Below are 24,243 nucleotides of genomic sequence, written 5' to 3'. Positions count from 1 at the left end.
ATGGACCCCCACCAGTAAAGGTACCTGACGGCGGCGGGGGGGTTTAATATGGTGGGGAGGGTCGGCAGCGGCGGGGGGTGGGGGGTGAAAGCAGGAGGGCCAGGGCTAAATCTGCGAGAGCCCATGCCACCGTGGCCCCACCTAGCTACGCCCCTGGGCCGTGGGGTTGGATATGTCTTACTCTGTTTCCATGTCCTGCTATGTTCCTTCAGGCTTGGATTGTTTCCAGGGCATCAGTTCTGCTGGAGGACACATCCCTCCTCCCTGGGGCTCTAGATATCTTATATAGATCTCCCCCACTGTGCTAATAAGGAGGCTTGCTGGATCATTCTTATGTGACTGGGCTGGTTCTCTCTCTTCTGACCTTAGTTTCCCTGGCTCAACCTTCCCCCTTTCCTTTAAGGTAATTCAATAAGATGCACTTTACTCTTTTTCCTAATAAGGGCAGGGGCTGTCTCCCTGGTTTACATAGGTACTGTTCACTACCACAATATGGAAATACATGCATACTTGTCATCCAGACCCCACCCACAACATGGCCCCTCTTCAAACCTGTGCATATTGTGGATAAGGTCTGGATGACGGAAAAGTATTCATTTATTTCTAATTTTATAATGGCGATACAATACTTTCTGCATGTGTAACATATTGATACGAGTAAATGCCATGCAAATCTTTTGAAATGACCTTGAGTATTGTGTTCGATTCTGGTCGCCGTATCTCAAAAAAGATATAGCAGAATTAGGAAAGGTTCAATTAAGAGCTACCAAAATGGTAGAAGGGATGGAACTCCTCTATTATGAGGAAAGGCTAAAGAGATTAGGGCTCTTCAGCCATCTTCAGAGATGGCTGAGGGGGAACCTGCCCAGTAAAGCAGATAGGGTCATAATTGCTGCTCCATGAAGGCTATTCAACCCCCACCCCCATGCCTTCTGAAGAAGTGCAATTATTATTTCAGAGTTGGTTTGAGCTGAGGTTTCTATCCTCTTGACATTTAGGGATCCCACTCCTTTTAGACTTCAATCACTACTTTTGTTTCCAGTATGACTCTGACAGTGAGATAAGGCTGCAGCACACAGTCAACAATGAGAACATACCACCATTTCTCCTATAGACTCAGCCAATTCTATTCCCTTGCTAGAGCGAAAACTCCCAGGGTCTATTCTGCATAATCCATCTTTTTTAAGTGGTTTACATTTTATTATATGCAGGCTACTTTCTCTGTTCCAAGTGTGCTCACAAGCTAAGACACATGAAAAACCTTTTCTACAAAACACAGCCCAGGAGAAATGACTTAGAAGTGGCCCTCTATGTATATAATATGTAAACAGCTTTGGTTGTACTATAGAAAGGGAGTATTTTAGCCTTACCCTTATATTATGTATCTGCATATAATATATGTAAACTGATTTGGTTGTACCACAGAAAGGCAGTATATCAAATCCATAAACCCTTACTCCTTGTGTATAAGTGCATTTTGCATGTCTTTACTGAGTAACTTTTGATGGGATCTAGAGGATGACAGGTGTTAGCTTTTATGTGTTTTCAGTATATCACGGATAAGGGTAAGAGTAAGGGGGATTCTTGAAGGTGGTTTATGTTTTATTATATGAAGGTACACTCTCTCTGTCCCTAGTGGGCTCACAGTCTAGGTTTTGGGGCAACAGAGGGTTAATTGAGTTGCCCAGAGTCACAAGGAGCTGGAATTGAACTCAGTTCTCCAGGTTCTCAGCCTACTACACTAATCATTAGGTTACTCCTTCACTCTTCTGCTCATCCATACAGAAGAATGAGGATCATTGCTGACCTATGGACAATAAAATCAGTTTTTAAATACTAAGTATCCCAATGTTACAATATAAAATACTTTATGTTTTTGCTGTTTATCTTCTAGTAGGAGGTGAAGCTGATGAAACAGCTGTGATATCCCCTCCTTCCACAATCCTAAGGAATTCAGCCACCATTGGTTCCTCTCATATCTCAGGACAAGCCAATTTCTTCCAGTCTTCTATCCACAAAGGTCCTGATGGCCATGGGTCACTTGTCAGAGGTCAACACCCAACACCAACAGGGTCTCCTCACCTTGCTACCATCTGCCTGCCCTTACCTCCAAGCAGAGTCATTGAGGAGCTGCACAAGGCTCTGGCCACCAAGCATCGGCAGGACAGGTAATCCACTCCTAACTACTTAATCAACTTCACTCTATAACTGTTCACTCCATTATAATTTTGTTAGGCAAACATGAGCATCTCCTGAAGAATGGAACAACAAAACACCATACCTCATGATTAGGTAACACTAGATCAAAAAGGATATACAGCAAATGTTCAGCTAGTTGAGAGATTTGATTGGTTGAACATTCACTGGCGCTTTATAGGTTTATAGGGCTCCCCAGGCCCATGTGGGCAATGAAGAGGCACTTGGGTGGTTTGACTTTGTGAACAGTAACCCTGGACCTGAATTTTATTGCTTAACCCTAGTGAACCCCATTTGCCTTCTAAATGCTTTCCGATATTCAGACCGTGGGAGTTAGCCCGACTAACTCCCGTGGTCCAAGGTGATGCTGGATAGTCAATGCCGGGCCATTTCCAGTGACCGGCATTGAATATCCAGTTTATTTTTAGTCAGTTTCAATATAACCAGCTACATAGATAGTCAGACTTAGCCACTTATCTTGAAACCAGCCAAAGATATTCTATGTTTTCAAGTGACCATATTTGGCTGGTAAACTCGGGCTGAAAATCAGCGGATAGCCGGTTATATTGCCCGATATAACTGGTTACCCACTAGCTGTTAACCGGCAATATTCAATGGGGGGATAGCCGGCTATCCCCTGCTGAATATTGCTGGATAGCTGGTTATGGGACATTTTACTGGCCAGGTGCTGATCCTGGCCAGTTAAATGCTTTTGAATATCGGGGGGGGGGGGGGGGCTGTCATTAATCTTCTCAGAACTTTGTATTTTACCTTCTTGACAACAAAAATCCTTTTAGTAATTTCCACAGAACGATCCCATTGTCACAAACCAGCTTTACTGAGTGATGTATCTGCATGCCATGGGCTCTTAAAATATTCTAATAACACAGGAGTCTTACTCCCTATTGATTCCAATGTACTGAGTATAATGACATAGTATGAGAGGTTATTTCTACTATTCTCTTTTGAAAATCTTTGGTCTTGCAACCTAACCCCAACGGTTTCCATTTCTAGCTTTCATGGAAGAGATAGCAAAGCTTCTCTTAAAAGGAGGGCAGATCTTTGTCCATCACGCACATCCAGCATTGAACAGGGCAAAGAGAAGAACACACTGAGCCATGACTGTGACCCCAATAACAGATGGAGCTCAGTCAGAGAGTATGAAGAAAACAAAGAGAATATTGTCATGGATTCTGGACACAAGGATGATTCCATTTTATACCAGGATGATGAGGTTCTGAATGACTGCAATATATCTGGTAAGAAGTGTTGTTTTTCCAGGTTTCTTGGATTCCATTTAGAGGGCTTATTCTCCTCCAATAGCTGCCAATTGTAGAACAGATTCTGCCACCCATATCACTATCGTACACATAAGAGGAAAGGAGGCATAACTGTTTTCTGTTTATCAGTACTTGTTCTGACTTTGCACGTGGCTTAGATATCTTATGCCTTATTGAAACCTGGTTCTAGGAGTCTGAAACTGCTTATTTGGTACAAGCCTGTCATCCTGGATATTCTTTCTTGAGCTCCCCATGAAAGCATCAGCGAGGAGGAGGCCTAGCTATAATATATTGTTCTTCCTACAAACTTCATATTCTCTCCCAACTACAAGTCCCACCCTTGGAATCCCTTTCATTCTGTTTGCATATTCAAGCTCCAGTTGATTTTTAAATAATCTATCAACCGCCCCTGATCATCTCCAGTTCCTTTCAATTACTGCAATCCCATGTTAGCTCTCATTCTCTGATGGCTACTTGTCCTATCACTTTAGGCAATGTTAATATTCACTTAAATGACTGTCAAGCCTCTTACACCTCTGACTTTCAGTCTATTCTACATGACCTTGATCTAGTTCAAACTAACAATAACCCTACATACTCAGTGGACCATGTCCTAGACCACATATTAGTACCTCAAACTTACAATTCAGAAAGTACCATTGTTCTTCCCCTTCCTCTCCCATGGACAGATCACTTCCTTTTTATCACCAGTTTTAAACCCCAGCCTTGGGGAAAAAAAGATTAATCTCAGGACAAAAGTCCTTAGTGACTTAGATAAATTGACTTTAAACAACTTCAACCATACATTTTCTGTCACTCAAGAGGCTTTCCTCGCTAGGTCCTTAGAGGAACAATCACTTCTATGGAATTTATCCCTCCTTGACACCTATAATAAACTGAACATAAGAACAGTAGAGTAGCCATAACGGGTCAGACCAATGGTCCATCTAGCCATGTATCCTGTTTCCAAACAGTGGCCAAGGCAGGTAAGCAAGTTACCTGGCAGAAACCCAAATCATGGCAACATTCCATGCTACAAATACCAGGGCAAGCAGATGCTTCCCCCATGTTTGTCTCAATAGCAGACTATCAAGCTCATTTTCAAAGCACTTAGCCTCCCAAAGTTCCATAGAAACCTATGGAACTTAGCCTCCCAAAGTGCTTTGAAAATATGCCTCTATGTGCTTTTTCTCCAGGAACTTGTCCAAACCTGTTTTAAACCCAGATACGCTAACCGCTGTTACCACATTCTCCGGCAAAGAGTTCCAGACCTTAACTATTCATTGAGTGAAAAAACTATTTCCTCCTATTTGTTTTAAAAGTATTTCCATGTAACTTCCTTGAGTGTCCCCTGGTCTTTGTACTTTTGGAACGAGTAAAATTTCAATTTACTTCTACTCGTTCTACGTCACTCAGGATTTTGCAGATCTCAATCATATCTCCTGTCATCTGTCTCTTTTCCAAGCTGAAGAGCCCTAACCTCTTTAACATTTCCTCATACAAGAGGAGTTCCATCCCCTTTATCATTTTGGTTGCTCTTTTTGAACCTTTTCTAATTCTGCTATATCTTTTTTGAGATACGGCGACCAGAACTGTACGCAATATTCAAGGTGCGGCCGCACCATGGAGCGATACAAAGGCATTATAGTATTTTTGGTCTTATTCATCATCCCTTTCTTACTAATTCCTAGTATCCTGTTTGCTTTTTTGGCCGCTGCCACACACTGAGCAGAGGATTTCAGCATATTATCTATAACAACACCTAGATCTTTTTCTTGAGTACTGACCCCCAAGGTGGACCCTAGCATCAGGTAACTATGATTCAGATTATTATTTCCAATGTTTATTACCTTGCATTTGTCCACATTAAATTTCTTTTTTTTTAATTATTTTATTTATTAATTTCAATATAATTAACAAGCATAACTTGTTTATGAAATACAGCCAAAGAAATTATACCATCTAATTAATTAACAAAGAAGAAATAAAAAAATTTGTTAGCTTCCTCAGAACACAAAAAAAAAAATGGAGGAACAAAGGAATAGAGAAGATTACAAAGTAGAAATAAATATTAAGGAAATATTCGCTGCATACTCCCAATCAGAATTACTTATTTAGATGTTATTTAAGTTGCTTTAAATCTAAAAAAGATTTTAACTGTTCTGGTGAATAGAAAACATACTTATTTAAACCCAACTAACATTACATTTGCATGGATAGGCAAGAAAAAAAGAACCCCCTATCTCCAATGTCCTCTTTCTCATTGCCAGGAAAAGTTTTCTTTTTTGCTGGGTCTGCTTTGTAACGTCTGGGTATATCCATATCCTTTCTCCTCCGAAAGGAATAGTGGAATTTTTAAAGTAGTTTCTCATAATGGCATTCAAGTCCTGCTCAAATACCAGAGAAACTATGAGGGTTGCCCTGTCGGTGCATTTATCCAAAGTTTGTTCTAATAGAGCAGATATGTCCAAATTACCATTTGTTTGCTGCAGATTCTGTTTTTCCCCATTCTTCTCCATAGGATTTCCAATATAATAGATTTTATTTACTGGCGGCATACTTTCAAGGGGAAACTTTAGAATCTCATTTAGGTATCTTCTAAAGAGATCAGAAGGGGAATTTCCTAGGAGTTTTGGGAAATTAAGCAATCGTAAGTTTAATCTTCTATTATAGTTCTCAATCTGTTCGATTCTGCGCCGAACATCGCCACTATCTCTTATTGCTGCATCCTTAAATTCATGGAGAAAATCTACTTCTTTCTGGATATTCGTGATCTTTGTTGAAGTTTCTGTTTTAACTTGCTCTATCGTTACTTTCAATTCCTCAAATTTTTCATTCATGACATGAACTTCCCCAGACGTTTTTAGCAATGTTTCATTCATTCCATTCAACATAGTCCAAATCAAATTTAAATTTATCTCCGGTTTTTCCCCCGAGATAATCTTCTGAGGGCTCGGCAGCGAGTATTGCAGCTCAGGTCCCTCAACTGGCGCCTCTCCAACCACACTTCCGGTGGTGTATGGGGTCGCCCCAAGGGCTGCTGACGCTGCCGGACACGGAGGAAGCAACTGCGATGGAGGAGAGAGGGAGGTTTCATCAACCGGTGGAGACTCCGCTTCTCCGGTGCATTCCACTACGGTACTACCTTCCCTAGATAATTGGGAGATTGATGTCAAAAATCGATCCAAACTTAATTGGGTTGGTGTTGAGGTAGCGGAGGGCAAGGGAACCTTCTTCACCACCCCTTTTCTCTTTGTGTGGGGCATTTTAAAAGGGGAAAATCGCTTTGCCCAGATAAGTTGGAACGCTGTTACAACAGCTCTATGCAGCGGCAGCCATCTTGTTCCCACATTTAGATTCGTCCACATTAAATTTTATCTGCCATTTGGATGCCCAGTCTTCCAATTTCCTAAGGTCTTCCTGCAGTATTTCACAGTCCGCATGTGTTTGAACAACCTTGAATAGTTTTAGGTCATCTACAAATTTAAGCACCTCATCTCATCATTCTGATTTCCATATCATTTATAAATATGTTAAATAGCACTGGTCCCAGTGTGTGTGCTGGAGCTAGCTTGCTCCGGCTCATAGTCACTTTCTTATAGTTGCAAGCCAGTTGTTGAGCGCGGTTAGCTGGGGCACGAGTGATCCTCCTACGCTCCTGCCAGTGCAGTCTTCACTCAGTCATTGTCTCTCCGTATTGAAAGGACTGCTGACTCCACAAGTTTCAGAGGCAGTCTTGCGAGATTGCCGTGGGAACTCATGGCATCCATTTTCAGTTCAGTCGAGTCGAGAATGCATGGGCAGGAGAGTAGGAGGATAGTATAGCTTACTCCAGCCTTACTGCCCTTCTTGTGCTTGGAAAAGTGAAGGAAGGAGCCTGGAAAGGCAAGGAAGGGTGTTAATTAATCTAAATAAAACTGGGAAAAGCTTTAAAATATCACCGGGCTGCTCTTTGCTAGTGAGAGTCACTAGCACAGAAGGAGAACAGACCTTTTGCCCCTTATCTTCTGGTGTTTTACCTTCAGATGAACCTCCCCCCCCCCCCCCCCCCCCCAAAAAAAAAAAAAAAAACTAACTAACCACAATAGGAACTTTTTCCTGTGTGAAGGCTTTAAAGAAATTAAACTAAAAAATAAGAAATAAAAATCAAAAGCTAAACCAAAAGAAAACATCAGGTTTAAAAGCCAAAGGAGTGGCAGGAAGCAGCAGAAATAACCTTAACAACGTAATTTTATAACAGGTCACCTATGTGTGACGACCAAGTAGGTGTCTATTTCAAGCCTGTTTTATAAAGACACAAAACAGGTAATTTTAGAAGCTTCTAGTCTTGTAAATGGCAACATTTAGACATCTAGATTGCATACACATACAAACAGTGATTTTACAATGTCTCTATTTGCATGTGTGTACTCCCCAGTATGCAGAAATTTCAAAGGAGTATGGCAGGGTCATGGTTTGAGAGCGGAGCCTACACAAAGGTAATGCCACCCTAGATGAACCTTTAGCCGTGTATCCTCTCTCAGGGGTGGCTAGAGATGGGGGACAAGCAGCAGGTGGATGAGAGGAAGTGAAGGGAGAGGAGAAGGAAACATATCCTACATGGAGGGAAGGGAAAGGGGAGAAATACAGCATATAGAAGGGGATGGAAAGGAGGGGGGGGGACATGCTGTTCATGGATAAGAGGGAAAGGAAAGGGGGATATGCTACTCATGGTTGTTTGCTTTTTTTGAAAATATATTGCTCATGGTTGTTTGTGTTTTGGAAATATATATCTTGTCTATATAAATATCTTTTTCTAATTTTGAATTTAGCAGAGTATGGAAGACAATGCATTTCTGTTACTTTTACCAGTATTTTTACTACATATAGAATCTGGCTTTCTTGGTGGTTCTCCAGTTTTTGTCTGCATGTTTTTTGTGGCCCCCTATTTTGTAACAGTTGAGGGTCTGTCCATGTTCTTCATGTGCGACTGAGATGAAAGATTCTACTGGCATGTAGTGTCTGTGTAGGAATCTGTAACATTCCAGCTTGTTCCAGTTTCCCAATAGTGGGTATATTGGTACATAGGGTGAGAAATAGTATGTCATATGTCAGATTTAATGTCAATAAATGTATTGTGGAAATAATTAGCAGATTGGGATGAATAGCAAATATAGGTTGGCTACAGAAACAAGAGTGCGGCAAAAATCAACCAAAGCATTCTGCGAAAATCAATTGCCCATTTGGAATTTACAGTAAAGAGTAATGTTTGTTTTACTATTATTTGTAAATTATTAGCTGCGCATATCATTTGTACCAATAGAATGTATAATATAGTCACATACATATCTACAGGGTTCTTTTTTTTTTTTGGAGAGAGAGCCTGTTGTTAAACATATACCAGCACACCACTGACATGTCCCAGTACAGATCCCTGCGGAACTCCACTGTTCACCCCCCTCCATTGAGAGAAATTACCATTTAACCCTATCCTCTTTCTGTCCAATAACCAAGTCCTGATCCATAGCAGAACCTTGCCTCCTATCCCATGACTCTGTAATTTTCTCAGGTGTCTCTCATGAGGAACTTTATCAAAAGCTTTCTGAAAATCTAGATACACTACATCAACCGACTCACCTTTATCCATATGTTTATTCACGCCTTCAAAGAAATGAAGCAAATTGGTGAGGCAAGACTTCTCTTGGTTGAACCCAAGCTGACTCTATCACATTAAACCATGTTTGTCTATGTGTTCTGTAATTTTATTCTTTATAATAGTTTCCACTATTTTGCCCAGCACTGACGTCAGGCTTACCAGTCTGTAATTTCCCGGATCACCCCTGGAACCCTTTAAAAAAATTAGCATCACATTAAAAACCTTCCAATCTTCAGGTACTATGGATGATTTTAACGACAAGATACATATTACTAACAGCAGATCAGCTATTTAATGCTTGAGTTCTTTGAGTACCCTTGGATGTATGCCAGCCGGGCCAGGTGACTTACTACTCTTTAACTTGTCAATTTGGCTCAGTACATCTTCCAGGTTCACCAAGATTTCTTTCAGTTCCTCTGCATCATCATCCTTGAAAACCATTTCTGGTACAGGCAGATCTCTTACATCTTCTTCCGTAAAGACCGAAGCAAAGAATTCATTCAGTTTCTCTGCTATGGCCTTGACCTCCATGAGTGTCCCTTTTGGTCCTCCGTGATCTAACAGTCCCATAGATTTCCTCACAGGCTTTCTGCTTCTAATGTTCCTGAAAAAGTTGTTACTGTGAGTTTTAGCCTCTGCGTCAAAATTTTCTTCATATTCTCTTTTAGACTTCTTTATTAGGTTTTTTGTGGGTTTTGAAGGGTTCACATAGAATATAAGGCGGTAATGGTGAGATGTGTACCTAGGACCTTTTATGTAAAGTCCACTGCAGTGCACCCTATGGTGCCCCACTGGTCTGCTGGGATGCCTGTGTGGCCAGTCTACTAGGAAAGCTGGCTCCTTTCACTTTAAGATAGTACGTGGGATTGCAAGACTCAGTATGAATGGACCAAGGTAGATGTTAAATTGTAAGCCTTAATTGCAAGGCACATCTGTTCATATCCTTTTTGAAAAACGTCTTTTGTTTCCTACAGTATTACGTGGTCCCCTTATGCAAAATGTTTGATGGCCGTTTCTAGTTTTGCATTACCTCTAAAGATCGTTTCCCAAACCTGCAGAGAATTCAGAGGTGTTACATCGCTAGGTCTACCTAGGGTTCCCATATGGCTCCAGAAAAAGGAGGACGGATTGAGCCAGCCGGGTTTTACTTCCATTGCTTTCCATTGAAAGCAATGGAAGTAAAACCCGGCTGGCTCAATTACTTCCATTGAAAGCAATGGAAGTTAAACCCGGCTGGCTCAATCCGTCCTCCTTTTTCTGGAGCCATATGGTAACCCTAGCTACCCCATATGGTTCAATGTGTTGCAAGGCCTGTGATACATCTACATAGCGAAAAATATTACATGATGTGAAGTACCACCACATTTTAGACTTTAGGATGTGGTTAAACCTGTCTACCACATCTGCTTTTATGTCATTGTTGGTAGCAAAAATGGCGGATTCCTCTTCTTTTCAGAAACATCTGTAGAGGTTTGTTTAAAAACTCTTTACCCTTGTCCGTCTGTATTTTTTTTAGGTGTGAGGCCTAAACTAAATACCTTTTCAAAGGCTTCGGCCATTTCATAACCTCTTTTTGTTTTTAGACTCACTGGCCAAGCGTATTTCGATAAGATGTCAATAATCGTTAATATGTATTTATAGCTATTGTTAAATCAAGACAGTGCTGAAAAATCCACCAAGTCTGCTTGCCGCTGTGATTCTACCTTTGAGACTATGGGGTTTATTTCTTTGAAAATGAATGCGGGCGAGTTTGTGTAAGGTATAAGCATCTTGCCCCTTGAGCCATGCCTCTACATGATTTCATTTGAGGTCCTCATTATGTTTTCTAGAGGCATTGAACAGAGGTGTGATGCTGCCAAAACCTCCTACGGTCTCCGGATCATAGAAATTCTGCTTAGGTATTTTTTGTACTTGACTTGCACTCCAACACTAGTGCAGTGTCATAAACAAGAAAGTATTTTATTTTAAAAAGTCATCGCGTATACTTGATCATATTCTGTTAGTTGAAGACTTGCACCTTATTCCAACCCTTAAGGTGAGACATGTCAAGGGGGTTCTCATTTCAAACCACTGACAGGTTTGTTTTGTATTGTGTCTTTCTTCCTCACAAAAGGGGTGGGTGGGGGTGGGGGGAGGGTTGCTGCGCAAGTCCTTTACAGTGTAAAGTTATTTTTTTTAGTGTAAAGTGAAGTTATGTGATTATCCAGCTTATTTTCGAAGGAGAGCGCCGGCCATCTTCCGACACAAATCGGGAGATGGCCGGAGATCTCCTGAACCCAGCCAAATCGGTTTAACCAAAAGCCAATTTTGGCCGGCACCAACTACTTTCCGTCGCGGAGCTGGCCAAACTTCAAGGGGGTGTCAGTAGGGTAGCGAAGGTGGGACGGGGGCATGCTCACGAGGTGGCAGGCTTCGCCCGATAATGGAAAAAAGAAAGCCAGCCCTGACAAGCATTTTGCCGGCTTCACTTGGTCCCTTTTTTTTCAAGACCAAGCTTTAAAAGGGTGCCCCAACTGACCAAATGACCACCGGAGGGAATCGGGGATGGCTTCCCCTTACTCCCCCAGTGGTCACCAACCCCCTCCCACCCAAATTTTTTTTTTTTGCCAGCCTCTATGCCAGCCTCAAATGTCATACCCAGCTCCCTGACAGCAGTATACAGGTCCCTGGAGCAGTATTTAGTGGGTGCAGTGCACTTCAGGCAAGTGGACCCAGGCCCATCCCCCCTACCTGTTATACTTGTGGTGGTAAATGTTAAGCCCTCCAAAACCCCCCAAAACCCACTGTACCCACATGTAGGTGCCCCCCTTCATCCCTAAGGGCTATGGTAGTGGTGTACAGTTGTGGGGAGTGGGTTTTGGGGGGGCTCAGCACCCAAGGTAAGGGAGCTATGCACCTGGGAGCTATTTTTGAAGTCCACTGCAGTGCCCTCTAGGGTGCCCGGTTGGTGTCCTGGCATGTCAGGGGGACCAGTGCACTAGAAATGCTGGCTCCTCCCACGACCAAATGCCTTGGATTTGGCCGGGTTTGAGATCGCCGGTATTAGTTTCCATTATCGGCGAAAACCGATTCCGGCCATCTCAAACCCGGCCATCTTTGACATTTGGCCGGCCCCAACCGTATTATCGAAACAAAAGATGGCCGGCCATCTTTTTCGATAATACGGTTGGGGACCGCTGTTTACGGCGCCGGCCAAATAGATGGCCGCCCATATATGAGTGGAGGAGTGGCCTAGTGGTTAGGGTAGTGGACTTTGGTCCTGGGGAACTGAGTTCGATTCCCACTTCAGGCACAAGCAGCTCCTTGTGACTCTGGGCAAGTCACTTAACCCTCCCATTGCCCCATGTAAGCCCCGCATTGAGCCTGCCATGAGTGGGAAAGCGCGGGGTACAAATGTAATTAAAAAAAATAAAAAAAAATTAAAAATATAGATGGCCGGCGCTGTTCGATTGTGCCCCTCCACGTGTAAGCTGAGAGATTGCTTGGAAAGAAACAGCTTCCTGATTATTTTCTGAACCCTTCACAGTACTTGTCTCTCACATACAGTTCAGGAAAAAAATAAACAGTTCGGAAATGGGAAGGGATTGAGGGGAGTGCAATTCAGTACTCTCTGTTGTGAGAGGGAGGGGGGCTCAGCAGGTCAGTCTGATTAAACATTCCACAAAGCAGAGAAAATCCAAGATGGCGACAAAGCAGGTTGTATGAGATGACTGCTCTCTCTTCAAACTCTAAAAATATACCTTTACCTTTTGAAAGAGCATGCCAAAGAGGAAGGGTAAACCTAAGGGGCCCCCCTTCCGAAGTTAATAGCCCCCTCATCGTGACAGACTACAATCTCAACATTTTTGGTATCGACCCCGAATACGGGCGTTTCTGCTAATGGGGCAAGGAAGAGCCCCGTTCTGGAGAGCGATTTTTTTCTCAGTCCGTTAGGACCAGCTACCCCTCCACTACCGCAACCACACGCGATCATACTACCGAGTATTGAGAAAAATTCAGACTCAAAGGGGCAGCGGATCTCGTCAGTGGAAGCATCAGTTGAGACCATTTCTGAGGATACTCCTCAATTGTTAGTGGAGGGAGAACAGCGACTTCCTGGAATGGCATCGGGGGAAGTAAAGGTGAAAGGGATTCAAAATCTTGGTTCGCAAGAAGAAATTTCCCTCTGTGCCTCAGCGATTCAACCTCTAGTGAGACCCCAGTAAATATCGCTGGACTCTGTCTGGACTGCTCTCGAATCCTTGCATAAGGTTTGTGCTTCTTTTGTATCAGTTTCATTAAATAATGCTACTCAAGTAAGAGATATAAAAGAAAAGATTGAAGGTGCCTTAATTAAACAGACTACTTTGGAAACAGGCATGGTTAAAATACAAGAACAACAAGCCCAAATATCAGGAGATTGACTAGTATTGTATCAGAAAATAGAAAACGTAGAGAACTTGACTAGAAATTTAAATCTTCGTATATTAAATTTTCCACAATCTCAATATGTGAATCCAAGAGATATGTTTGATAGGGCCACCACTGATTATATTCAATAGAAAAGAAAAATACAGTCTTTAAAGAACTTAAACATTTGTCTCACCAATCATTAGAAAACCTGCAGTACAGCGAACAGCATGCAAGATGGGGGCTTGACGTTCCCGATGACATCAACCAGGCTTAAAACAACACTTATCTCACAAGAACAACCCGTGGGAAAGGGTCTGTCACAAACCACAAATGGAAAGCACAAGTTAACTGGCTTGTGAGATCTCAAGTTTTATAGGACCCGCTTTTGTTATATTGGGGTCCTTTTTTCTCCAGTGGGTTCTATGAGTGATTCTCCAGCTATGTGGAGATGATTTTGTTGATGGTTGATATCTCTTTCGCTCCACTGTAGATACTGTGTGGTCATTTACGTATGTGCGTAAATACATACCTAGGTTCATGTACGCTAGTAGTTTAAACATTTATGTATGCAGTACAGGTCCATTTTATAGAATTGCCTTTTTTATTTTATTCAGTGGTATCGGGACATGTTGTGGCAAGGTTTTCTTATTAAAATACAAATATGGGTTCCATTCAAATATAGCCCATATATATATATATCCCTTTGATCTTAGTCAGTTATATAAGGAAAGAAAACTATATAGTAATCATTTATATGAGTTTTTTGTATGAGGAGTGGATGGATATTAAGATTACGCTGTTTTAATGTTGATTTAATTTTATAATAAAAGTATTTTCATGGTTTGATATTACCAGTTTTTATAGTTTATAGGTTTGAAGGCTTTCTTATTGTCGGCTGGAATTTTCTGGTGCAGTAGGCGTCCCATTTTCTCTAAGTGCTTTCTGGTTCATAAATCTACTATTTGAACACTTCCTTATTCATTAGCTCCGATTAACTTCCAGAAGCACAGTCTTGCCACTTCATGCAGCAATGGAAATGGTTTTATTCTGCGCATGTGGACCTCCAGCATGGCAAAAGGTAGCAGAGTGTCATCTAGTGGACAAAACTCAGAATGCAGAGTGACAATTTGCCACCGATGGACTCACAACGGCTTCTAGTCATCTGGTTGTCAGAAATAGTCATAAAGCTGCAAAGAGCAAAGTGAGGAGCCTCTCCCCACCCCTCCCAATATATTAAAACAACGTGGACATTGGTTGATGTTTTGTTGAATACCTATTCTGTCTGAGAGGTCTATGCAGAACGTAATAGGGAGAGCCACTTGTGGATGTCTGCTACTACCACGGGCATAATACCATGGCATGCACCAAGCTAAGTACATGCAAATTTCATCTATGCAGAACTTGAATGCAAATAAGGGGGAGCCTGCTGGATGCATGCACACAAAAGATTTTGCGTTAAGCACGGTTTCTTGTACGCATGTCAGAATGAAAATGAAAGTGTCAGGAAGGGGAAGGGGACTTGATATACCACTTTTCTACAGTTGTTGCAACCACATTCAAAGCGGTTTATCTGGGGCGACGGAGGGTTAGGTGACTTGCCCAGAGTCACAAGGAGCTGCAGCAGGAATTGATCCCAGTTCCCCAGGACCAAAGTCCGCTGCACTAACCACTTGGCTACTCCTCCACACATCAGCACCAGTTCTTTTGCATATAAATATCAAACTTTGTAAACATTTCTTGCATATTAAATTTTTGTGAGGCTGATGTTTATGTGCAGAAGAATAGGTAGCAATATTATCCTCTTTTGCTTAAATTCTATTTATTTATTTATTTCATCCATACTTACTATACTGCTTTAACTGGCAAGCAGGCGGTTTTACACTTCTAAAAAACAAAATCATAAACAATGAATAAGAAAAGAAAAATAACTACAATGTATAATAGTAAAGAATACATACCATTCGTAGTAAGAACAACAGAAACATACTTGAGTATATGAGTCGTTCCAGCACTCAGGAGGTTTTTTTTTTTTGAGTATGCTTGTTCAAACAGCCGGGTCTTCAGTAATGATTTAAATTTTTTCAAAGAGGTCTCACTGTGCAAAGACAGAAGCATAGAATTCCTCAGTGATGGGACAACATAGAAAAACCCCCCACTGTGAGGAGTGTTCTCCATCTGAGCTTTCCGAGGCCCTGGCAACACCAGGCGATGGTCATTTAATGATCTCAAAACTCATGCAGGAGAGTAAGGAGTAGTCAAACTGGACAGATAAGATGGAGTTCCATGACGAAAAGCTCAAAATACTAGTTACAAAATTTTGAATTGAATGCAAAATTTAACTGGAAGCCAATGATGATCCTTTAAGTTTGATGTTACAGGATCTGATTTTGAAGGATGACATAAAATCACTATAGGAATGAAACAACAGCATGTGTGAAGATTGCCCAACTTTATATTAACTAATGAGTTGAGGAGTTTTGAAGGACTTCCGTGTGTGAGGACTGAGGTTTTTTTTTTCAGTTGATGGGAAGATATCAACTAACTTGGACTAATCTAATTACTGGTGTTTTACTTCAGTAATTTTCACCACGGACTGACTCCCAAGGATTGGATAAGGTTTTTAATGATGTGGGAAATGTATGCTGGTTTATGTCTTATATGTGTTTGATAAGATTGCTGTGCTCTATTACTACACTATAGAAGTGACTTTTGAAATAAATAAAGCTGTATAAAATATAATGTTATGATTAATATAAGAACCTTCTTTAAGACTGTTTGGATAAAAGACAAATGGCCATATATTGAAGAGTTTGGGTTGGATTTATTTTCTCTGGGGTATTGGAGCTTCTGTTTATTTTAGTTCTAGTTTTGGTTCTAAAATTCAAGTAATTTTTAACTCTTTATTTTGTACTTTTCCACCATTTGTTTAGAAATTCTTCTATATTAGAAACAAGTTCCTGAATCCCGTCATACTGCACGTGCCTAATAAAATACAGCAGAACATAACACTTCCTAGTAGTGACCTTTTCCTGCAGCTGATATTGTGTGATACATCCCTAAAGACTATGATAAGTCCGTCCCATGCCTGCAAACATTTTGGTGGCTGTTTCTCAAAGATGCCCTTCCTTGTTCTGCTGGAGATTAGATAATTAATCCTTCAGGAAAGGAAACCCAAAATGGATGCATTTCTTCCCCTGGTTACCTGGTAACACACATACAGAGGGGCTGATTTAGCAGAGTCAAAAAATGGCATTGGCACAGACTTGAAACTTATGAACAGTTGTGATGTTAATAATTTTATGTATATTATGGGGCACATTTTCGAAATAGAAAAATGTCCAAAAGGTGGGCAACAGATGGGCATTTGTTTGTCAAAACCTTCATATCACTACTTTTGAAACCCATTTTTAAGATGTTTTTCTATGCAGTTTGCAGTGCATCCAAATCACAAGGGGACGTGTTGGGGCGGGATTTGGGCATTCCCAGAATTTGGATGTTTTTCTGTCATAATAATGGATCAAAGCAAAAATGTCCAGGGCTAAAAGTTAGACGCTTTGTTCTAGACATGTTTCAATCGCGACTAAGTCACAAAAAGGTGCCCTAAATGACCTCTGGAGGGATTAAGGCATGATCCCCTTACTCCTCCAGTGGTCACTGTCCTCCACCCACCCCCAAAGATGTGAAAGAAACATTATACCAGCCTCTATGACAGCGTCAGATGTTATGGCCAGTCCTATTAGAGCAGCAAGTAGGTCCCTGGAGTAGCCTAGTGGTTGGTACAGAGCACTGTAGAGAAGGGGTCACAGGCCCATATCCAACTCTTAACTATTACACTTGTGGTGGAAAGTGTGAGCCCCTCAAAACCCACCAAACATATTGTACCCACATATAGGTGACACCTGCAGCCATAAGGGTATTGTAATAGTGGTTGGTTGAGTACAGTAGGTTTATGGTGGGCTTTGGAGGGCTTACAATATAAGGGGTTAACAATGAGATGTGTACCTGGGACCATATGAAGTTCGCTGGAGCGCCCACTAGGGTGCCCCACTGCTCAGCTTGGATGTCTGTGTGGCCAGGGTAAGAATGCTGGTACAACCCAATGGCTTGTTTTTGTGCGTTTTTCCCTTGGACAAATTTTTTTTTTTTTTTTGGGGGGGGGGGGGGGTCAGAAAAGAAAAGTGTACCACAAAACATCAAGGAAATGGCCTTTTTTGAAACAAAAAGAGATGTTTTTGTGGTTCGAAAATCACTATGTTCGCCACTTGATTTTTGGACATTTTCAGCAACATGTCCACAGTTGGATTTAGACATCACAAGGAAAATGCCCCTTCCACATCTTATTATTTTGTTTCTATTTTATGTTGTTTTTGGTATGATTTTTTTTATTGTAATCCAGTTTTTATGATTTTGATGATTGAAAGGGCAGAATATAAGCCTTGAAATTAAATTAAATCTAGATCTCAAGTCACTACTCATCATTTTCAAAACATGCTAATTCCACTTTCTGTATTCAAAAAAGAGCTGATGAAATAGATTTGAAACTGAACGTGTCCCTCTGTCCCCATAAATGCTGCATTTCAGGTACCTTGCCCAGGAAATGCAAGAAAGAGCTGCTGGCAGTGAAGCTGAGGAACAGGCCGAGCAAGCAGGAGCTGGAAGACAGGAACATATTTCCAAGAAGAACTGATGAAGAAAGGCAGGAAATCCGGCAACAGATTGAAATGAAACTCTCCAAGTAAGTGCATCGATGTATACAAATTCTCTAGTGTCATGAAGTGGAACGTCTGAAATCATAATGACAGAAAATAAGTGCATGGGGACAATTCTATAGCTTGATACCAAGATGTAGGTGCCACAATGGGTGTGAATAGTGCTAACTCTATACCGGCATTTAAGTGCACCTAATACTTGTGCTAAAATCGAGATGCAACCACTTATGACACATCAATAGCTGACGTAAGTTGGTGCAACTAAGGGTGCTATGCAATGTGGGTAACTGATAGCATTCTATAAATTGCATTTGTCTTGGCAACATACCCATGGACTGCCTAAGCTCTACCCATGTGTACAGCTCTCATACTTATGTACTAAGGGCCAGATTCTATATATGACGCTAAGGGCCCTGTTTTCTAAGTCACGCTGTAGGCGCGCTAATGTTTTAGCATGCACTGACAATAGAGACACCGATTATATTCCTTTGGGTGTCTCTAGCGTTAGCGAGTGTTAAAAAGTTTGCATGCCTACAGCACGGCTTAATGAACAGGGCCCTAAGAGCTACATACGTTAAACTGGGTATGCGCCCAATTTAACATACGTAACTTAATTGAATAACAAGCCAATCAGTGCTGATAATTGGGTGATAACTAATTATTAGCACTAATTGGCAATAGTTTACGCGCATATCATATTTTATAACCATGTGCACATAAATCCTAACATACATACATATTTGGGGGTGTGGATAGGGGCGGTTCTGGGGTTGTTTCCAAATGTTATGCGCGCCGATATAGAATATGGCCAAACTGCGCCTAACTGTAGGCACTGGCATTTAAGACTGCTCATAGCAGGCCTAATTGCAGATGCCTACATTTAGGAGCAGTGTATGCCTAAGTGATTCTATAAAGGATGCATACTCTTTAAAGAATTGTGCTAAGTGCGTTAAATTTTCAGCACCGATTCTTACAGCTACTTATAGAATATAATCCTAAGCGAATCTGGTATGTAAAGAATTGCTCTTATGTGCATAAATGCCAAATTCTTGGATCTTCTGATGTGCATAAGTGCCAGCATTAAGGGGTAATCTTAGGCGTCATTACAGAATACTAGCATAAGTCCGCAGTTACGCACCTAAGCTGGCATTAGAATGCTGGTGCAAAACTGTGTTGGTGTGCCAAAATTTAGACATACTCCCTTACAAAGGATTGCTGATGCTCCGCCCACATGCACGCCCTCTCACAGTTACGTGTTAACCCTCTAATTCTTTAAAAGTCGCCCAAAATTGCATGCACAAATTTAGGCTTGCACCCAATTTGAGCACACAATTTAGTTGAATAATGAGCTAATTAGCACCAATCATTGGCTTTTTAACAAGCAATGATTGGCACTAATTAGATTTAGTAGGCTTGTACGTGCCTAAAACATGCATGATCTGAAAAAGGGAATGCAGAAATGGGAGGGTCATGGGCGTAACTAGGCCGTTCCTAAAATTAACGCGTGTTATAGAATAACAGGGATATGCACCTAATGAAGGTGCATAGATTGGCACCACATTTCAGGAGGTGCAAATGGGTGTGCCTGAAGTTAGGCGTGATTCCCAGGCACAATCGCTATTCTATATATAAGGTGCATACCTTATCGAATAGCACTTATGTGCGTAAATGCCAATTGTTAGTGCCCCTAACGTGCCTATGTGCTAGTATTTTATAAACAATCCCCCAGATTCTATATATGGTGCCCAGAATTGTGCACCCAAATTTGGCTTGTTAGCTAATTAAGTTGCGCATGCAAATCCAGAATACGACCAGACTTGCATGCTGTTACGTCTGTGGCCGTGACCACCCTCAGACTTACCCTGTTTCTGGGAGTCAGTGGCTGTGCTGGCTTCTGCTTGTCTCTGTCTTAGTTTCTCTCTGGCTCTGTGTGCTGATTGCCCTACTGAACCTCACCTGTGTGGGCTATGCCTTTTCCAAGATGGCTGCCGCCGACTCCTCTATGCCAGTATCCAAGATGGCTCCCGCTGGGCTGACTGCTCTGTGTGTCAAGCCTCTGTTTGGATGCAAGGTGATTGCTGCAGCTGTGTCTGTGGTGTGGAAGGGCTTTATTAATCACTTAGAGACTACAGCCCGGGCCTTTGCATTTCATTTAGGGCCCTGGTGTATAGAGTGCTCTGTACACTGTTTCAGTGTTTGCTCTGTGTGAGTTTCTATGTTTGACTAGATAGCTTAGGCACCGTGTGGCTTGTTAGCCTGTGTATAGCTTTGCTAGTGCTCTGTGTTTGTTTAGACTAGCCAGCTTAGGCACCGTGTGGTTTGTTAGCCTGTGTATAGCTTTGCTAGTGCTCTGTGTTTGTTTAGACTAGCCAGCTTAGGCACCGTGTGGCTTGTTAGCCTGTGTATAGCTTTGCTAGTGCTCTGTGTTTGTTTAGACTAGCCAGCTTAGGCACCGTGTGGTTTGTTAGCCTGTGTATAGCTTTGCTAGTGCTCTGTGTTTGTTTAGACTAGCCAGCTTAGGCACCGTGTGGCTTGTTAGCCTGTGTATAGCTTTGCTAGTGCTCTGTGTTTGTTTCCAGTGCATGACTTGTTAGCTTGGGCACAGCTTTGTTGTTAGCTGGTGTATAGCTTTCAAGTCTCCTGAGTGTGCGCTGTGTATGTTTCTTGTGTATGACTGGTTTGCCTGGGTATAGCGTTTCTATTAGCCTAGGTACAGTTTACTAGTCATTTTGTTTAAACCTGCCGACTGCCAGAACCCGGACAGTCCCTGCCTGTCGGCCTTGCCTGCGCCTAGGTGCCAGGGGGCACTCCTGGATCTTCATTCCTGCTGTTCCTGCTTGCAAGTTCCAGTTCCGGGTTTTCCTGTAAGTCCTACCGGCTGCCAGAACCTTAGGGCTTAACCCTCGGGGAAAGGTGGTCAAGCGTAGGTGAAGCCTAGGTCCAGTGTGTTCCAGTCCAGCGGGTTTCACTCCTGTATGTTCCAGTCCTGTGGGGCCCTCCAGTGTGTTCCAGTCCAGGGGGCTCCACTCCAGTGCGCACCCGTCTGGTGCGTTCCAGTTCCGAGTGTTCCGGTGTAGAACTCCAGTCCGGGGTTCCGGTCCAGTTTTGTCTCATCTCTACCTTGGAGGTGAGCTTGCCTGCCACTGCCGCTCCACGGTAGTGGCCCATGGGCTCACGAACCCAGTGCTCTCGGGGAAGAAGCCTGACAGTATGCCAAGGTCCTCGAGCACGCGACAGAATGCAAAGGCCATGAGCCCGGCAAGAACCCCCACCCAGCCGACCCAGCTGGGGTCCAGCTCCGTCATTGTGCTGGATCCTTCTATGACTCTTCGTCAGTATCGTGGGAAACTTTTGTCTAATCCTGTTTTGAAGAAGACCCCTGAAGCGGCAGCTGAGAGAAAACGTGTCCGGTGGCTTGGAATCGCTGAAAACCCAGTTTCAGATATGGACCCTTTTATCACGCTCTCAGAGTATCGCCGCAGCCTTGTCTTGAATCCAGCTTTGTGGGATACTCCTGAAGCTGTCGCTGAGAGGAGACGTCTTGGGAATTCCATGCTCTGGGCCCAGCAGGGGTCCAGTCCCATTCAAGCAGCGCGCCCAGACAAGCCTCTGAATCCAGTCCGAGCAGCGCGTCCAGCCAAGCTTCAGAGTCCAGTCCGAGGGACGCTTCTGACCGAGCCGCCTATCCCAGTTCAGGTGGCGCTTCCATTCGAGTCTCCGAGTCCAGTCCGAGGGATGCTTCTGACCGAGTCTCCGATTCCAGTCCAAGCAGCGCTTCAAGCCAAGTCTCTGCGTCCAGTTCAAGTGGCGCTGTCTACGGAGTCTCCTAGTACCAGTGTGGATCCCAGTTCCAACCCCATTTTTGAGCTGGATCCGTTTATGACGCTCCAGGAGTACCGGGTTGCCCTTTTGTCTGATCCAGCCTTGAAGAATACCCCTGAAGCTGCCGCAGAGAGAAAGCGTGTCTCCTGGCTTGGGTTTGAAGAAAACCCAGTTTCTGCTATGGATCCCTCTACCAAGCTGTTCTTTTACCGCTTCCAACTCCTCTCGGAGCCAACCCTACGGGATACTCCTGAAGCCCAAGCTGAAAGAAGGTGGCTTAGTAGTCCCGGACCGAGTTGGAGTTCCAGTCAAGATGCTGAGTCTGGATCGAGTTGGGGTTCCAGTCAAGATGCTGAGTCTGGAGCGAGTTGGAGTTCCAGTCAAGATGCTGAGTCTGGAGCGAGTTGCAGTTCCAGTCAAGATGCTGAGTCTGGATCGAGTGGTAGTTCCAGTCAAGATGCTGAGTCTGGATCGAGTTGGAGTTCCAGTCAAGATGCTGAGCCTGGATCGAGTTGGAGTTCCAGTCAAGATGCTGAGTCTGGATCGCGTTGCAGTTCCAGTCAAGATGCTGAGTCTGGATCGAGTTGCAGTTCCAGTCAAGATGCTGAGTCTGGATCGAGTTGTAGTTCCAGTCAAGATGCCGAGCCTGGATCGAGTTGGAGTTCCAGTCAAGATGCTGAGTCTGGATCGAGTTGCGGTTCCAGGCAAGATGCTGAGTCTGGATCGAGTGGGAGTTCCAGTCAAGATGCTGAGTCTGGATCGAGTTGCGGTTCCAGTCAAGATGCTGAGTCTGGATCGAGTTGCAGTTCCAGTCAAGATGCTGAGTCTGGATCGAGTTGGAGTTCCAGTCAAGATGCTGAGTCTGGATCGAGTTGCAGTTCCAGTCAAGATGCTGAGTCTGGATCGAGTTGCGGTTCCAGTCAAGATGCTGAGTCTGGATCGAGTTGGGGTTCCAGTCAAGATGCTGAGTCTGGATCAAGTTGTGGTTCCAGTCAAGATGCTGAGCCTGGATCGAGTTGGAGTTCCAGTCAAGATGCTGAGTCTGGATCGAGTTGTAGTTCCAGTCAAGATGCTGAGTCTGGATCGAGTTGTGGTTCCAGTCAAGATGCTGAGCCTGGATCGAGTTGGAGTTCCAGTCAAGATGCTGAGTCTGGATCGAGTTGGAGTTCCAGTCAAGATGCTGAGTCTGGATCGAGTTGGAGTTCCAGGCAAGATGCTGAGTCTGGATCGAGTTGCAGTTCCAGGCAAGATGCTGAGTCTGGATCGAGTTGGTGTTCCAGGCAAGATGCTGAGTCTGGATCGAGTTGGAGTTCCAGGCAAGATGCTGAGTCTGGATCGAGTTGCAGTTCCAGTCAAGATGCTGAGTCTGGATCGAGTTGGGGTTCCAGTCAAGATGCTGAGTCTGGATCGAGTTGCAGTTCCAGTTACAATCAAGGGGTTGATTCCAGTCCGGGTCCAAATCCCGGCTCAGTTTTGGATGCCAACCCAGGTTTCAGTTCCAGATCTGCTTCTGTTCAGACTTCTAGTTCCTGTCAAGACTGGGATGCCACTTTGGGCCCCAGCCCAGCTTCTGATGTCAGCTGGGGTAGTGGCTTCAGCCTTGCTCTTGCCATTACACGGAATTGCCAAGAGGTCCAGGACATTGTGGGTTCCCTCTGGGAAGGGTTACTTTTTAATTTTGTTCCTCTTGATGCATCCATGTTCCTGAGGTTGCCCCGTGGTGATTCGAAGGAGCCTCCTGGTCACAGGTGCTACTTTTGTCTGCCAGTTTTGAACTTCCCTGTGACTTCCAGTCCAGTGATCTATGTCTGGCTTTTGAGACCCATCAGAAGGTTTCACCATAGTTACCCCTGGACACCTGAACTCCTCAGGGAGACCGAGAGGGGGGTCTTGAGGAGGGGGTACTGTTACGTCTGTGGCCGTGACCACCCTCAGACTTACCCTGTTTCTGGGAGTCAGTGGCTGTGCTGGCTTCTGCTTGTCTCTGTCTTAGTTTCTCTCTGGCTCTGTGTGCTGATTGCCCTACTGAACCTCACCTGTGTGGGCTATGCCTTTTCCAAGATGGCTGCCGCCGACTCCTCTATGCCAGTATCCAAGATGGCTCCCGCTGGGCTGACTGCTCTGTGTGTCAAGCCTCTGTTTGGATGCAAGGTGATTGCTACAGCTGTGTCTGTGGTGTGGAAGGGCTTTATTAATCACTTAGAGACTA

The 24,243-nt window shown here is 43.4% G+C and overlaps 1 protein-coding gene across 1 annotated transcript in view; it reads left to right on the top strand.

The window, feature by feature from the left end:
* Positions 1-24,243, top strand: part of PHACTR3 (phosphatase and actin regulator 3) — a 212,192-nt gene that overhangs the window by 114,640 nt on the left and 73,309 nt on the right. Inside the window, 3 exon segments of the mRNA XM_030212372.1 lie at positions 1,898-2,168; positions 3,211-3,455; positions 18,085-18,238. Of these exon segments, the coding sequence (XP_030068232.1) occupies positions 1,898-2,168; positions 3,211-3,455; positions 18,085-18,238 (670 nt within the window).

The sequence above is a fragment of the Microcaecilia unicolor genome, chromosome 8 (assembly GCF_901765095.1).
Source record: "Microcaecilia unicolor chromosome 8, aMicUni1.1, whole genome shotgun sequence".
Lineage (NCBI taxonomy): Eukaryota > Metazoa > Chordata > Amphibia > Gymnophiona > Siphonopidae > Microcaecilia > Microcaecilia unicolor.
Note: the sequence above shows the minus strand (reverse complement) of the source record. Positions and strands in the feature narration are given on the sequence as shown.